At 40.7% G+C, this 17,215-nt stretch overlaps 1 protein-coding gene across 6 annotated transcripts in view; it reads left to right on the top strand.

The window, feature by feature from the left end:
• The window catches only part of RYR2 (ryanodine receptor 2), a 727,531-nt gene extending 723,106 nt beyond the window's left edge, over nt 1-4,425 (top strand). For all 6 annotated transcript variants that reach the window (XM_050950348.1, XM_050950346.1, XM_050950344.1 and 3 more), the window contains one exon: nt 3,070-4,425. In XM_050950348.1, the coding sequence (XP_050806305.1) occupies nt 3,070-3,165 (96 nt within the window). In that variant the 3' untranslated portion in view covers nt 3,166-4,425. The remainder of the gene's footprint in view (nt 1-3,069) is intronic.
• The last annotated feature ends 12,790 nt before the right edge of the window (nt 4,426-17,215 follow it).

Below are 17,215 nucleotides of genomic sequence, written 5' to 3'. Positions count from 1 at the left end.
TCTTAAAACTTGTCTCCGCAAAATAAGTTTGAAAGGAAAATTGCAACTAACAAGATATGTATATCCCATTAAAATAACAAGTCACTTGACTTTTTCCTATTTACTATCTTCTTCGCTTCCTTTGTTATTATTACTTACTTGGTTACTTGTAATTTATATTGTATTCTTTTCAAAGCCAGGACAGTGCCATCCATCTCTGTAAAATACCATTTTCTCCCATGGTATTATATAAGCAAAATTGAAAGCTGGTGATTTCCATAAGAGGCAGGCTGATTAGACATAAGGACAATTATAGTGAGGCTTGCACCTTTTAATGAGGATATCAAACTGGATTCTAACTTTCAGATTTGAATAAGCATTCACAAATTTGGCAAAAGGAAGAGAATTTTCTCATCATGTACAATGAGTAACAGTGTGTCCATTAATGACATACAGCCCAGATACACATGAAATTCAGGCAGGTGACATTCATTTAAGAGAAGAACAGATAAAACTAAAGCTTCTTAAATTTCACAACATTTTATCCAAAATGAAATTCTAACCACTTGCTCAGCACAGCCTATTAGTCCGTATGCTCACTTTTCCTCTCCCCTCCCTGGAGAGCAAGGAGGCAGGACTATGGAACAATCCAGCCCAAGGGGCAGCCTAGAGACCCGGTGCACTGCTGTACACCAGCCCCAAATCACTCCTGAACAGATAAGAACTTCAAACTCTCATTTATTTTTTGTTAATTTCGGTGGGCTCTTCAGGGGCTTTAGATGGCACGGCCATGGATGGTGAGCAGATGCACCATACCAGAAGGATGTAGCCAGAGGCCAGAGAGAATGCCCTCTGAGGCAAATGTACTCAGAGCCTTCTCCTACTTCTCTTTTTGGGAAGTATATCATAGATTCTCCCACAGTGCTGACCAGCTGCATTGCTGGGAGTTGGTGTCCTGCCTATGCCCTCTTTGGGTTGTCTTTCTATCTAGCTACACACTTATAAGGCTCACCTCACTGTAGCAATCATTTATATATTATTCCTCAAAACACCCTTGTTACGTGAAACAATGTTGGCACTAATGCTTCCTTGTATTCAAAACCCACAAACGTGAGATGGGCTGCATCTTCCACAGGTGCACATGATGAGAAGAAACTTTCCTTGCCCTCATTTCTTTTGCACCTCCACAAGGGCAACCAGAACTAAATCATATTTTTGGCAAGGGTGCTTGTTAGTCTTCCCAGGCCGCATCTTCCAATGGCTTCCTTTTTTGAATGAGCATCTATGTGCATGAATTCTATAAAACTGGAATGTAAAGATCTGCTTTCTATACAAACATTCACATTTTGAGTCCAGATGTAGGTGGCTACATGCTTTTTTGGGTGCAGATAAAAGGTAAACCGATTGGAAAATGAAGCTCCAAAGTTTTATTTTACCAAGATTTTTTTTTCCTTGCCTTCACTGCTCTTTGAAATGTTCTTCCAAACCTTTTGACACTTCCTCAAGCCTTTTAGCTACAATTGTCAACAGAAAATAGTGTGCCAAATGTGCTCAGACAGCTGGAATTCCCACTGAGAACTGTGTAAGAGTGATAGGTAAAGTGGTTGGTAGTTGCAGGTCCCACACACACACAGATTGCTTACAGAGCACCAAATTACAGTACACCACAGGGATACAGCACATTTTTCTCTGTTTGTTTAAGCTGTTCTCTTTGAAATCTGACAAATATACTGAACTACTATAATTGTGTTCTGTCTATATACGGCCTGTCAGTCTTGACTGAGTGCACATTTTATAAACTTGTTTCACTATTTCTGAATATCTATTTTGTCCTTTGACAATGACATGTTAAACTAGACTAGAATGTTTACCTCTGTTTTGTAAATTGATAATATTTATTATGGAAAAATACTGCTGCATTTATGTTTGCTCTATTGTTTGACATTACTTATTGTGTGTGTTGACCCACTGCATACACTGAGTCCAGACAGTGACTACCAATAATCGCTCCAGTCTGGTTAGTTATACAATGCTTTCATTTAGATGTGGGGAATGAGAGAGCCCTCTGAACTATCTCATCAACTGAATCACTGGTATTTGCTACAATAAAATGCTGTCTCGTTTTGTTTTTACTGTATTATTCAAAAGCTGAAGAGTCACCCTTTAAAATGTGCAATACACCAGATTTGATGAATGTAGGGATATATTTGGCATAAGCGCTATACATAAGGATAAGACTAGATCCCTTGGACAGTATACTGTCTGTTAAAACAGGTGGGGATAAAACCAAGAGTTAGGGGAAATTGCTCCCATTTTGGATTCTACCATAAACTGATATCATTAAAGCCTTTGTATTATTTTATATATTGTACACAGGCATGTTTGAAATGCTGATGTAGAAATTCAGCTGAGGTTCCTTTAAGGATCATTAAAACACTAATCCTTAGCTACAGTTTGGTACTGCAGGCAACTGTACTACACTGGGGAAGTGGGGGGGTGGGGGGAATCAACCTAAGATATGGAACTTCAGCTCTGAGAATAGCATAGCTGAAGTTGACATATCTTAGGTCAAGTTACCTCGCGTCCTCACGGTGCGGGGTCGACTGCTGCTGCTCCCCCATCGACTCCGCTTTTGCCTCTCGCCATGGTGGAGTACAGGAGTTGACGGCAGAGCGATTGGGGATCAATTTACCGCGTCTACACTAGACACAATAAATGGATCCCCTATAGATCGATCACTACCCACCGATTCGGCAGATAGTGTAGACGTACCTTTGTCTCCATTTTTTATTTCACCAGAAAGAAAGTCAAAATTCCTGAGCTCTTCAACAGTCTCTTTAAAATACTCCCTACCCTAACATATGTGTGTTTCTATAATACTTTCATCCAGGAGACAGAAACCCAAAAGCCTAGACTAAAATGAACTAAGTTGTTAGTGTGTTCCATCACGTATAGGTTCATACACAGCAGATCAATTTTGAATTGGATGAGAAAATTTAGAACAGCATGTAGTCTTTTTTGAAAGATGAGGGATGGTTAATGTACTCTCACTGAATCAGATTAATTATTTAAATCTCCTGTGTCTTGCAGGAATCCTATGTATGGAAAATGTATCAAGAACGATGCTGGGAGTTTTTCCCTGCTGGTGACTGCTTCCGAAAACAGTATGAAGACCAGCTCAACTAAATGTGAATGAGGATCGCCACTGAAAATATATCTATCCATCTCCCAACTCTTTAGGGAAGAACTGATTTCTCGACTCTCCAAAGCTGTGTGCTTTTTGAAGCACCAAAGCTATGTTTCTCATTACCTGACTGTGCTGGGTTTTTTCCCTGTTTATTTTCTTTGAGAACAATGGAGTAAAGAACAATGAAAACTTAAAACAAGCAACTCATGGGGGGAAAAACCACACACCCACACATAAATCCCCATACGTAACATGCGCACACACAAAGAGGCAATTATTTTATGAGGCTGCCAGATGAATCCCTTGATTCTGAGAAACACATGGGGTAATGTGGTAGTGGCATTCATTCAATCTATTTATTTCATCATCCTGGAAGAAACTATATAGTTCATAGAGCACTGTAAAGGATTGTTTTGGACACTAAGTTGTGGGGAAATAGTGCCTTACTATATGTGGGTTGAGCTATGCAGAAGATGAGTGCATGATGACATCTTATCTTTTCTTTGTGCCCTCCCTTTCTTCCCAATTAATATTTATTTTGTGTTTTGGTGAGGTTGTGGGGGGGAGGGGTTTGACTGTGCACACCTTTTTAATAAGACTCTGGCGTGTCTCAGGACAAGAGTAGGGTATTCTCATCAAGCTAAATTCACATTTACCTTCCTCTTTTGCTCTCGCTCTTATTTTGGTAATGCTGTGATGCAACACTGCAACTTTATGAAATCTTTGTATGAAAACAGACTGAAAAACACTTTAAAAAGAAATATTTCATTGCATGTTTATTATGCAAGTTTAAAACCAAGAAACAAAAAATAACAACCTTCAAAAGCAAGTTGATCAACGTGAGAAAAACAATCACAATAATTATACTCATAGTAATAAAGTGTTGTGGGCTTTATTGTACATTTGGAATCAGTGTCATCAGCCAACAATGTATATGTTATGAACTTAATGATAGTTTTGGTTTAATTCCTTTTTCTCTTTCTTTCATTTTTGCCACCTGTGATCAATAGTAGAGTTAAAGATTTTCTTGTTAGACCATTTTTTAAAATCAAAGCTGAAGCAATATCCATTCAGGGATTCCATTTGGTCCATCATGAAGCACCAATGATGTGTACATCACTCCATTTTGAGTCCTTTTCAATTGTAATGGCAATCTTTACAAATAAAAAGAGAAATTCAGAATGGAAGCTAGGTGGTTCTGCTAACATTTGAGCCTTTTCTTACTGAGTTTACTAGTTAATACCTGATTTAACAATCAGGATCACTCTGCCGTCTTTTTGTTGAAATTATTATCCTCCTGTGCTCAGTGGTGATCCTACTTTGCATCTTTTTCACTCATAGTCCACAACTTCATCTGGCCACAAATGCAAATTAGTAGCTTCACTAGCACTCAGTTGTAGCTAAGAGAAGTGGGAAGTAATTGATATGAATATGGTGTTTAAAAGCCATAAAAATCGTATTTCAATCCCTCCCAACCTCCAGGGCTGTTCAGATGTAGGCTGTCAGTTCAGCTGACCAGAAATACAGGTGCCATTCTGAAATTTGGGTCCAGAGCAGGGTTGAGATTTCAAATACTGTAACATTCCAGGGCTCTTTGAACCCAGAATTTTGGTTTATAATTATGATTATAAAAATAGGAAACAGCTGCCAGGAATTTATTTGTTTTCTTATTCACTACCCCCCTGAGATGTTAGCAGAAGAGGTTTTCCCTCTGTCATATGCACATGCCGTGGTTTGTTACAGATTTTGCTCCTGAGCACCAGGCTGATGGTGTTGACTTAGTTTTAAAGATCAATGAAGTACTTGTTTCAATAACTAAATTCAGAAGGAAGAATATGGACTTTGCAGACAAATATATGAATAGAAGAGGGATGTCTCCTTAATCTTGACCTTCCACATCAGAAAGCTGCAGCTTCATTCTCTACTGTTTGAGCCCAGGACTCTGTAGCATGCAATATGTATGAAACCATGTTAAAGCATAATGGGCCCATCTTTGGTGGTGGAACAGATGTTTACCATTTCATTATATACATCTGCACCTACTGAATAAATCTGCCCACCTGCCCACCCCTCCATTCACAGGGACATATGCCTCCTCCCAGCTGATAACGGGTTCATTGATGTGAGCAAGATTTGTCTGGCATTGTTGGAAGTGGGTAGAGGTATGCTTCATGGAGTGGCTGTGGAACATGGGTGTGAATGTCTTCTGCTCTGCATCTCCTGCTCCCTCCACCAAGATACTAGCTCACAGTTCGCTATAGTGACCTAGATGTATTCAAAACATAAGATTCAGAAGAAAACTCCAAAAAGTTGAGAATGAAAACACATGTAATGAGAGTATTATGTTTTTCTTATTAAACTATGAATTTTCAAAAAGAACAGGAGTACTTGTGGCACCTTAGAGACTAACACAATTATTTGAGCATAAACTTTCAAATAAATTTGTTAGTCTCTAAGGTGCCACAAGTACTCCTGTTCTTTTTGCGGATACAGACTAACATGGCTGCTACTCTGAAACCTGTGAATTTTCAGTAATTAATTCTGATTCTAGTGGTGACATTCAGTTCTTCAGGTATGAAATCCTTCAAGCAAATCTGTCAAATACTGAAAAGGGAGGAAAGCTATTCAAGTACTGCATTTTAGATTCATGCAAAAAGGAAGGGAACTCATTAAATGTTATAGCTTTTAACTATCACTGATCAAACTGATTTCCTAAGATCTTTATTGGCAAGCTTCTGAAATGGGATGTTGTAAAAAGGAATGCGGCATAACTAATAGCTTATTCACATGACTGCTGCCAAATTCTGCAGAAAATTAATTCTTTTGCAACTGTCTGGAAAGAATTAAACTTTAAAATGAAGTTAGAAGTGTGCCATGAGAGAACACTACTTCCAGGCTGAAGTACAAGGCTATGTGACAATGTACCAGTTGAAAAAGCATTATTGTATTATGTCTACAAATTCAATTACAGTACTTACCTAATGTACCATTAGATATTTTAAGGTCCAATTACATTTACAAGTACATACATTAATATTTGCATTTTTATGTTTCAGCTGTTACCTTGTAGTTAAGGTATGAACAAGTTATACAAAATATTTCAAGACACGCTCTTTATAAGACGTTGGAGGGGATTTGCTGCTGCTTTCTGATGCATGCTGGGTACAAGGAAGCTACCAACACTGTATATGTGGTGGTCGTGTATTCTGGTTAGTTTTAGCAAATAAGTCAAAGAATGAATGATGATGGAGAAGTAAAAAATACTCATGAAATAGGAAATAAATGAGGATAGAGGTTGAAATAACCATTTGTCTATACAGACCAGTCTTTTGTGCTCAGGATTTAGGAACCTTAGGAGGCCCCTGTCTATGTTGTTCTTGTCATTGGTGTAGCTCCTTTCACAAGCATTATTAGTCTCCTTTTCTCAATCACGAACATCCATCTGTCATTTTATTAGTGATTTTGACATGAGAGAATCACAGAAAGAACAAATAGAGGCCACTTAGTCCTTTAAGGCTGATGCTCTCACCCTCTGTATTTTACAAGATTGCTCCCTATGTCTTTGCCTCTCATATCTTGTCTAAGCCATTTTTGATGAGCTGCAGGTATGCTGCATTGCGAACCTCCACCATCAAGTTACTCTTACAAATGTAGCATTTTCTTTGCCTGTCATAATTTTTTTCATTTTTCATCCCCAGGCCAATGGTACAACTGCTATGATCCTCTGAGACTATGACTAATTCCCTTCATTTACACTATTACCTTGAAATATTTCTTGGCTATGATAGTGTTCCAGTCCTTTGTTTCCTAGACTATAGTATATCTAAGATAAGAATTTCCTTCTTTCTTAACTAACCAAATGTAGTATCAGTTTAATATCTGGTACAACCTCAATTAAGAAACAGTAGCTGGCATTTCAGAAAGCAGGGGTAGATTTGTTTGCTGACTGTACTATGTCTAACTTTAATTTTCATAAATGTAGCTCCTTGAGTCTCTCCTCGTAGTCTCCTAGTCTGTTATCCTTGTTTGGTTTTTGATTCTCTCTGTATTTTCCTTAGTTTTCCTACAGTCTTCCTAAAAAGTTGGGGGCAAGGCTGCATACAGTATTACATGTGGAGCCACACCAGGCTAATAGAGTATCACTAGTACTTCTTACTTTACATGTAATCATTTACAAATACATCCAAGAATAATACTGGGTTTTCACAATAGCTTTGAACTAAAAGCTCATATTTAGTTTGCTGTATCCTCCCTATGTCTTTCTTGAATTAGCATCTTTCTATGTAGTCCATGTGATATTGTAATGGTACCTGTGAGGGTTACCAGATAGCAACTGTGAAAAAACGGGATAGGGGTGCCTATATAAGAAAATGTTCCAAAAAATGGGACTGTCCCTTTAAAAATGGGACATCTAGTCCCCCTATCTGTGCAATTTATCTATTCTTTCTGGTTGTCCTTATGGGGGGGTTTGTGTAAAATCTTGTTTCAGGCAAAAAAAAAAAAAGGCATGACTGGCATAAGTGGACAAAGGAACTTTCTCCACCAATGCTGAAGTTCTCTGGCAGACTAATTTCATGTATCTGTTGTGCAAATGGAGGCTAGGAGTCTGCACAGTGTGGAGCTTAGCTTCCTGCACACCAGTACAACCATGGGTGGATCTACAATGACATGGTCTTGGGGCTATATCACCAGGCATTGGATGGGAAGATCTGGGCCAAAATACACATCAGCCTTTAAATTTCCTGAAAGTAAAAAAAGAAACAAAACCAAATTGGACCTAATTAATCCCTGGTGTTAAATCTCATTTAACAGGAAGATGTAACTGTCTGCTGACGTGGCACCTTCTTCGAGTACTGTCCCTATAGGTGCTCTACTACAGGTGTGCATACACCTCAAGAGGCGCATGTTCACCTGAAGTGGAGCACACTTAGGGATACATCTTTAAGAACTGCAATTACTGCACAAGATGAGTAATCTCTTCTTTTCTACCTTCCAAAGCAAATTTGTGTAAGGTAAATTACTGCATATAATACAGTAGAACCACAGAGTTACAAACCCCAGAGTTACAAACTGACCAATCCACCACACACCTCATTTGGAACCGGAAGTACACAGTAAGGCAGCAGCAGAGACAGAAAAAAAGAAAGCAAATACAGCACTGTATTCTGTTAAACGTTAACTACTGAAAAAAGGGAAAGGAGCATTTTACTTCTGCATAGTAAAGTTTCAAAGCTGTATTAAGGCACTGTTCAGTTGTAAACTTTTGAAAGAACAACCATAAAGTTTCGTTCAGAGTTACGAACGACCTCGATTCCTGAGGTGTTCCTAACTCTGAGGTTCTACTATATACTCAAAGTGGATACTGCAGTTATCTGAATCTGAGTGCATCTCTGTTTGGAATACATTCAATGAGGTGGATTTAAGAACAATTTGAAAGAAGGTAAATCAATAGGGTTGGATCATGTAATATGGAGTTAAATTGAATGAAAAGTTCTGAATAAAAGACATTTTTTTCACATTGCGAGCAGAATGGGATTGCAGCAGTATGACTCGAATGAATTGGTTGTTGGAAAAATTAGAACCACCAGGGGCAGATAAGAAACACGGAAAATTTTGAGCTAGCAGAATAAATAGAAGATGTTAATATTAAAAATAATCATTGTGGAATAGACATTTCCTTGGTATGTTGAGAATCACAGATACAGACTAAAACCCTGCAATAAGCTCTGCCACTGATCCAATTGCTGTTTTTTTTTTCTCAAAATGTTTCATTATGAAGACCACGAGATGGGCTCCACTATAATACATTTGGATTTAACATTCTGCTCTTGGGCCTCAGTTTTGCAATGATCTCCATATGAATGAACCCGGCCAGGGAAGACTGGAAGTGGAGACCATGGACACAGGGCAGGAGGCTGGAACCATAAGCTGGGGCAGAGAGGAAGCTGCTCCCTTCTCCACCCTGGGAACCCTAGCTCTGGATGCTGTAGAAGCAGGAAAAAAAAGTGCATGCCTTAAAGACCTTATAATCTAAATACGAAACAAGAGACAGCAGAAATGAGATAGATAGACAGGGATGTACAAGTGAACAATGAAACAGTACTGACCAGCATGATTGACAGCCTCAGAATACCAAGAACCTAACCATTAAGATATTTGTAAGTATCATGGCAAATGATAGCAAACTATTGATCTTAGAAAGGCTGGTGGCTTGGCATGAGCCTTTGAAGGTGAGGTAGGATCCTTTTAGTTAGCTCTTTTCCCTGCCTTGTTTCTATTTCCTCTAAAAGAATCACCATGGCTTCTTTGAACAGCTTATAGCTGGGATAGGGCAAAGAGGAAGCTGATTGGAGGAGAGCCAGCTGCTGGATAAAGGGGACTCTTATAAACCCACAGCCTGGAGCTGACAGGAGGTGAGACCACCATCCTCAGCTCACACCGCATGCCAGCATCAGATCAGAGCTGCATAGGTGTGAGTGACTGCATGGGGCAAAGGGTTCTTATGTATCTAGCCAACATGGTCGGAGGGGTGGAGGGAGGGAGACCTGTTTTGCTGTATACTGTGCTAGGGGAACAGAATCTGTGTAGCCCCTGTTAGAGATCCTTATCTGGGTGTTCTCCTGACTTTTCTTGGGTTAGATTAAAGTTTTGTGCTATTGTTAAGTGTGGTGCTTGGTCCAGGAGCTAACTCTCATCTCCACCCCCTGGGAAGTAAGGGTGGTTGTCTTTGCAGAGGTATGTGGCAGGGACCTGGAACCCCTTCTCCAGCTCTGGGAGACCTCACCTGAAAAGCGCCTAGCACAATGAGGTTCTGGTCCATGACTAAGGGGCTCTTAGACCCTATGATAATACAAATAAATAATAATTTTACAGGTCTGCTGAGAAGGTACAGGCCTCTTTGAATTTGCCTCACCCACGTCCTTGTGTCCTTAGCTGGGTGAAGTAACTAAGGAAAAGTGAAACAGGCTCCATTTAGTGAAAAAAGAATACCTTTCATTTCCTTGGCTCTGGCTTGCATTGGCATGCCTATCAGCCTGGCTCTTTGATAGCTCAGATGGCAGAGTAGAGAACTGCAGTGGGTATTAGGTGTGGTCCTACTCTGAAAAGTGAAAAGGTGTAAAAATAACATATTTTTACCCAACAGTTCTATGCCTGTTAGTATACAGAGTCTAAGCTACTGCCATGATAAAAATTATGTATTTTTGGTAGGGCAGTCAAAACAGAGAGAGTAAGCCAGACTCTATTCCTCCTTTTACATTAACAACAGAATTATTTACTGAGTTTTCAAACTTCATCTGTGCAATCCATTGTAGGACTTGAGTTTACACAGATGGCACTGGAAGAATAATGTGAAGACTGGGAGTGGACACAGGTGCAACTGAGGTCCTAATTCAGCTGCATAGCCTTTATTTATAGTATCAGTAATTATTTGAAATGGAAAGAGCCCCAACTGAGATTAAGAACTAAGTTTGTTTGAAGGCCATAATATGGAGGAAAGGACTTTAATTGTAATCTGCATTTGATTTGGAAATCACTGAAATACAATAAGCATGGACTGGACACACATCTTTATCATCTTCATTGTAATTTTTCCTTGAACTTGTAAGTTATTCCTTAAACTACAAAGGCAAGAGCAGTTCAACATTGATCTTGCCGCGCGTAGTAGCTACGACATGAGATTGCTTGTGGCATTCACGGAGGTGCTAACCGCAGTGGAACACCACTTCTGGGCTTGGGAAACAAGCATGGAGTGGTGGGAACACATCGCCATGCACATCTGGGATGACAAACAGTGGCTTCAGAACTTTTAGATGAGGAAAACCACATTCATGGGACTGTGTGATGAGCTCGCCCCAGCCCTGCGGCGCAAGAACTCGAAAATGATAGCTGCTCTGTCATTGTAGAAATGTGTCACGATTACACTGTAGAAGCTGGCTACTCCAGACTGCTACCATTTGGTTGCTAACCAGTTCAGAGTGCGAAAGTTGACCACTGGACTTGTGTTGACAGAAGTGTGCAGGGCCATTTATCGAATCCTGATCTGAAAGACCGTGACTCTGGGCAGCGAGCATGTCATTGTGGATGGCTTTGCACAAATGGGCTTCCCTAATTGCGAAGGGGTGATAGATGGCACGCATATTCCAATTCTGGCATCCGATCACCTAGCCATCGAGTACATTAATTGGAAGGAGTATTTCTCAGTGTTTTTTCAGGTGCTTGTGGATCACTGTGGGCATTTCACAGACATTAATGCAGGCTGGTCCGGAAAAGTGCATAACACATGCATCTTACTGGCCTGTTCAAGAAGCTACAAGCAATGACTTTTTTCTTGGACCAGAAAATCACCGTAGGGGAAATCGAAATGCCCATTGTGATCCTGGCCGACCCTGTCTACCCCTTTCTGCAGTGGCTTATAAAGCCATAAATTGGGCAACCGGACAGCAGCAAGGAGTGGTTCAACAACAGGCTGAGCAAGTGCAGAATGATTGTTGAGTATACTTTTGGCCATTTTAAGTCCCCCTGGCACTGCCTGTATGGGAGGCTGGACCTAGCCATTGACAATATTCCTGTGCTTATAGCCACGTGCTGTACGCTCCATCATAATTGTGAAGGGAAGAGTGAAAGCTTCACTCAGGGCTGGACCACTGAAGCTCAGAGCGTGGAGGCTGAATTTGAATAGCCAGAGACCATGGCTACTAGAGGGGTGCAGCACAGTGCCATAAGGATCAGGATGCCTTGAGGCAGCAATTTGAAGCTGAAAGCCATTAATATTTATTGCTGTGCTCAGGAGTGCAGTGCTTGTAATGCTAGGAGAGGATTTGTGAATTGTGCAGACAATGCGCTATGAAGGTTTAAGAAAATTGCCCATTGCTTTGCAGGGCTCTGTTTGCTTTCAATTAATGGAATAAAGATTGCTTTCAAACCAAAATAATTATTTTATTAAAAAACAGAAATTGGAGGAGACACAAACAAAAAAAGATATCAGCACTGAGGGGGATGGGGGAAGGGAGGGACTCAGGAGAAGGTGGGGTCCCAGGATGGCTAAAGATTTGTGTATGTCCAGGTATCAGATCCAACCTTCTCCTATGGAGTACAGTGCAGCGAGTAATGTACTTCAGCAGGGCTAAACTGAAGAAGGACAGGTGTTGTGCAGTGGGTACTGGGAGTCCGTAGTGCTGGACTGTGATGGGGAGGAGTGGAATGCAGTGGGTGCAGACTGGAGCCAGGAGGTTGATAAGAGTGTGTTGGCAGTGTCTGGGGGGAGGTGCATGGGAAAGAGTTTTGCAACAGCGCCTGCAGGGGAGGGCAGGCACAGAGCTGCTCAGTTTGTAATGCTAGTAGTGCCTTCTGCTCCTTAAGAGCCGCTCTGTGGCTTCGTTCTGGCGTGCCATGTTCTTTTTTTGATCCCTCTTCTCACTGTCCTGCCACTCATTTAATTCTTGTTTTTTGGCCACAGAGTGCATCATGACATCACACAGAAAGTCCTCTTCAGTTCTTCGTGGCCACTTTCTAATTTTGCGCAGCTGTTCAGCCGGTGATAACAAAGAGGGAGGCTGGGCTCCCTAGGTCAAATCTGTGTAGCCAAAATGCAACATTTTACAGAAGCAGTATTGTTTGCAACACAGAGACCACTGATTCAGTGATTTAGAACACAGTCACTATTCACGTACCTATCACTAACTGGCTGACTCCAGGCAAGCAAGCACACATGAGCCATAAGACCCCCAAAATGGTGAGTAACCGCAGGGGCTGGGGAAATCAGTGTTCTGGGACCATACTGTGCACCGGGCACATGGTTCTTGGGGAGAGCCAGCATGGTAAGGGGGGGCCTTATAATCGTCACTGTCCCCACACTTTCCACAGCCTGTGATCATTATGGAAGATATCTTGCTGCTGAGGTTAAGCAGGGAATCAAGGGAGGGACTTTTCCAAGCCTGCGGCGTCCACCCTGGCCCCTATGTAGCTCGCCTGTGTGCAGCAATGGTCCCTCCACCCCCACCCCACGACGGCAGAGTGGTGCAGGAAAGTTACCCTTAATGGGGCAAGAAACAAAGCAGCTCCACCAAAGAACCTGCAGCAGCAGATTGCCCAGTATTTCCATGACAGTTTCATGGAGATCTCTGAGGCAGATTCTTGTGAAGTGAGGAATTCAATCAACACACTGTTCTGCCGCTCAGACTAGTCATGCGGTGGGAGACAAGCCTGCTTTCTGCAACCCTCCTGCCCACCCAGCTTCAGTGATTCCCAAAATCAAAGCCACTTACCAGGGCCGCCTCTCTTATTCGCACTTCGCCAAGCTCCAATAGCTGTGACTGGCTAGTCACCTCTGGGGTAGAAAAGAGCTCCTGGCTTCATGCATCTCTGACCTCCAAGTCATCTTCTGCCCCTGGGTCTTCCTTCTCCTTCACATCGTTGTCCAAGATTTCTTCCTCTTGGCTCCATCCATTCTCAACTGGCATGCGAGCCACCGAAACATCCACAGTGGTCTTCGCAGCGGAGGTAGGGTTGCCACCAAGTAGCGCATCCAGCTCTTTGTAGAATTGGCAGCTCGTGAGCGCAGCACAGGAGCGGCGGTTTGCCTCCTGTGCCTTGTGGTAGGTATTACACAGATCCTTCAGTTTGATCCTGCACTGCAGTGTGTCCAGGTCATGGCCCCTTTCTGTCATGCATCGTGAAATCTGTCTGTGGGTATCATAATACTTACGGCTGGAGCATGGCCATCTGGAAATATATGCCGAGACCACTGCATGTGTCACCAAGCAAACAGGAAGGGCAGTAGAGTGGACACTGATGACTAGAGAGGCGAGAACAGGCATGTGGGACACCTCCTGGAGGCCAGTCGCAGTGCTGTAATTGATCAGAGTGTCTACACTGGCACCGCGGGACTGTAGCCCTGGCACAGAAAGCTGCAAGCCTCTCGGGGTAGTTTTTTTACAGGGCTGCAATTGCACAGTTTTTGCACACTAAGTGGCATGGCAGTGTGTTCACCTCGGGAGTTACAGCTCAGAAAGATGCTTTACTGTGCAGAAACTTGCCAGTGTAGACAAGGCTTTAGTGTCTTATTCCACTGGAGAATATGCATATTGATTTTTCTCCTGTTTCCAGGCGTTCAATGTAAATGTACCACTTCATGAAAATAACTGATGGTTTTTGTACAGTTTCTCACTAGGTGATTGCTTCATTCAGCTTTGACTTATTATGAAAGTACTTTTCATTTACAACATTGATCCAGTCTATCCAGGCATGAAATCCACACATTCAAATTTGAATCAAAAAATCCCTAATGCCGTCAAGCATGACCACAGTACTTAACAAATATTGATATTGTTGTGCTGTTGTGTACCCTCAGCAGTTTTTCCTGTATAGCATTCTTAAACAACAACAATGGAAAACAAAGATTAAAGTATCTTTAATGGAAATACAGACATTTAAAAGGAAAATGACTTGTTTGGTGAAAGCTGCCTAAAGATATCTTGCACATATTACAGATAAGTAGGTATTGTATTCTAAGGTAGCTAATTTCAATTTGGAGTGTTTATAAAATCTCATTACTCTAAAACTGGTGTGTTCTGGTAATAAAATGAATATCTGATAGAATATTCTCAGAAGGTAACCACTATTTTGTTTCTTGCATAGGTTATTTAAGGAAGAGAATTATGGTAAGAAGCTTGAAATTATTATAAATCTTGCATAAAATACCATCTCAGAAAATATGTGCCATGGATATGCTTAAGATGGATAGGTGCATGACCTATTCTAGTATCACTGAGGAGATCATTTGCAGTAATTATGAAGAAGGTGGTATTGGTTGTTATGAACTAGATTAATGAACATACTTATTTTTTACACCTGTAGTCTCTGTAGTACCATACAAAATTGAAATGGTATAGTTGAGTGCTGCTGTCTTTTACAGGGACATCTAATGTGGCTGCTATTCTGTGCTGTGGTAGTGGGCATCAGTCAGATAGAATGCTGCCAGCTATGAAGGAATGTTTTCCTTACCCTCTTCAATGCAAGAAAAAGGATGACTATAGACTATTTGTATTTTGTTTTTTGTCTATTACCTGGCAACAGACTACAAATTACTAAAATACTTGCGAACACTTCCTGAGCAAAACAAGAAGACTAAATTCATCACTATTCTTTTTCTGCCAATTATTTGTTCAGTGTTGACAATAAGCCATATTCTTCCTCAGTATAAATCCATTGACTCCATTTCACCAATTCTGTTAAATCAATGAAGGGAGAAAATTTACTAATAACTAGGAAAAATACTGAAGTTGTGATGGGAAACATAGCAGGCATCACTGTAGTAGTAGTAAATAGATTCTGACTTCCTTCATTGCAACTGATAAGATTTCCAACACTAACACTTACCGACAGGAAAGAGTTAGTTTCTAGGCATCTCTAGCACATGTTACAGTGAGTGGCCTAATATATATGATATGCCTACTGAGAATAGTTTTTAAGTAAATCAGTGTGTTAACTTAAAATGTTTATGGCCCACAACAGTTACTATTAAAGTTTGCCTTAATTTCAAGTTATTATTGTTATAGAGTCCGTAGAAAGATTTCTAACCTTGACCAGCACCACTGGGATATTTTTAAGTCCTGATTTGCTGCTTATACTATGCCATGTGGAACAGCACACTGCGTTTGACGTTGTGTGTGCCATCTGTCACAATTTTTTTCCCTGCTGTGAGTTGAGGGATACATTTGACAAAATGCCAGCTCCTAAGAAAGCAGAGTTAGATGTTTGTTCATTTCAACCTTCTTGGACAGACACATTTGGATTATTCAAAAGAAGGACCGTGATTTCTGTTGTGAAAGTGGTGTTTGTCACACATCAGGTGTTCAATGACATTTTGAAACAAAGCACAAGAAAACTTTCTTGACAAAGCAGACAAGACTGTATCGATCAAAAAGGCAGTAGCAGGATATGAGAAGCAAAGCAGTGTTTTTAAATGCTTAAGTGTAAGTAAAAATCAAGCTACAGAAGGAAGTTACAAGATTGCACAGTGCACTCCAAAAAATGGAAAGCCATTTATAGATGGGGAATATATAAAAGAAGTTTTTCTCAGCAGTTCGGAGGTTTTATTCAATGATTTGCCAAATAAAAATACAATCGTATCTAGAATAAAAGAACTTCCTGTCTCTGCCAGAATAGTTGAGAGACGCATAAGCGAAATGGCAGAAAACATTAACGAAAAGCAGATGACTACATTAAAAGAAACAACAGTGTTTAGCATTGCAGTTGATGAGAGTGTGGATATAAACAATGTTCCACATTTGGCAGTTGTTGCAAGATATTGTGCTTCCTATTAAATCTAAGAGGAACTTTGTTGCCTAAAACCCCTGCATGGCACAACAAAGGGGGAAGATATAGTGGAAAGTTTTGTAAACCATTTTGAAGATTGAGGACTTGACATCAGAAAAATATTTTATGTGACAACAGATGGTGCTTCTGCCATCATCAGAAAACAGAAGGGATATCTAAAGTTACTTGAAGATCAAATTGGCTGCCCAACAGTCAAATTTCACTGTATCATCCATCAAGAAAACCCGTATGCTAAAATTTCTAATTCAGAACTTAATAATGGGATGAATACAGTGGTGCGAATTGTGAATTTCCTTGTTGCTCAATCTGCTTTGACTCAAAGACAGTTTCAAGCACTGCTAGAAGAGATGGACAGTACTTATAACGACATTCCACTTTACAGCAACATTCGGTGGCTAAGTCGTGGCAAGGTTTTGGTGCACTTTGTAAACTGTTTTGATGCAATCAAGGCCTTCTTGTCGGAAAGAGAACAAAACTAGATGATGACAAATGGCTGTGTTAAACTCATGTTTCTAACTGACATCACTGCTCACCTAAACGAACTCAACCTCTGTCTCCAGGCTGCAGGGCAAACGGTTCTGGATGTTTATGAAGCCTGAAAGGCATTTGTTGTAAAACTAGCAGTTTTTTCTCAGGATATTCGAACTTCGACTTTCTACTACTTCCAACATATAAAAGAGCTATTGACACATTGAACTGTCAATGTCGATG

This window comes from Gopherus flavomarginatus, chromosome 4 (genome assembly GCF_025201925.1).
Source record: "Gopherus flavomarginatus isolate rGopFla2 chromosome 4, rGopFla2.mat.asm, whole genome shotgun sequence".
Lineage (NCBI taxonomy): Eukaryota > Metazoa > Chordata > Testudines > Testudinidae > Gopherus > Gopherus flavomarginatus.
Note: the sequence above shows the minus strand (reverse complement) of the source record. Positions and strands in the feature narration are given on the sequence as shown.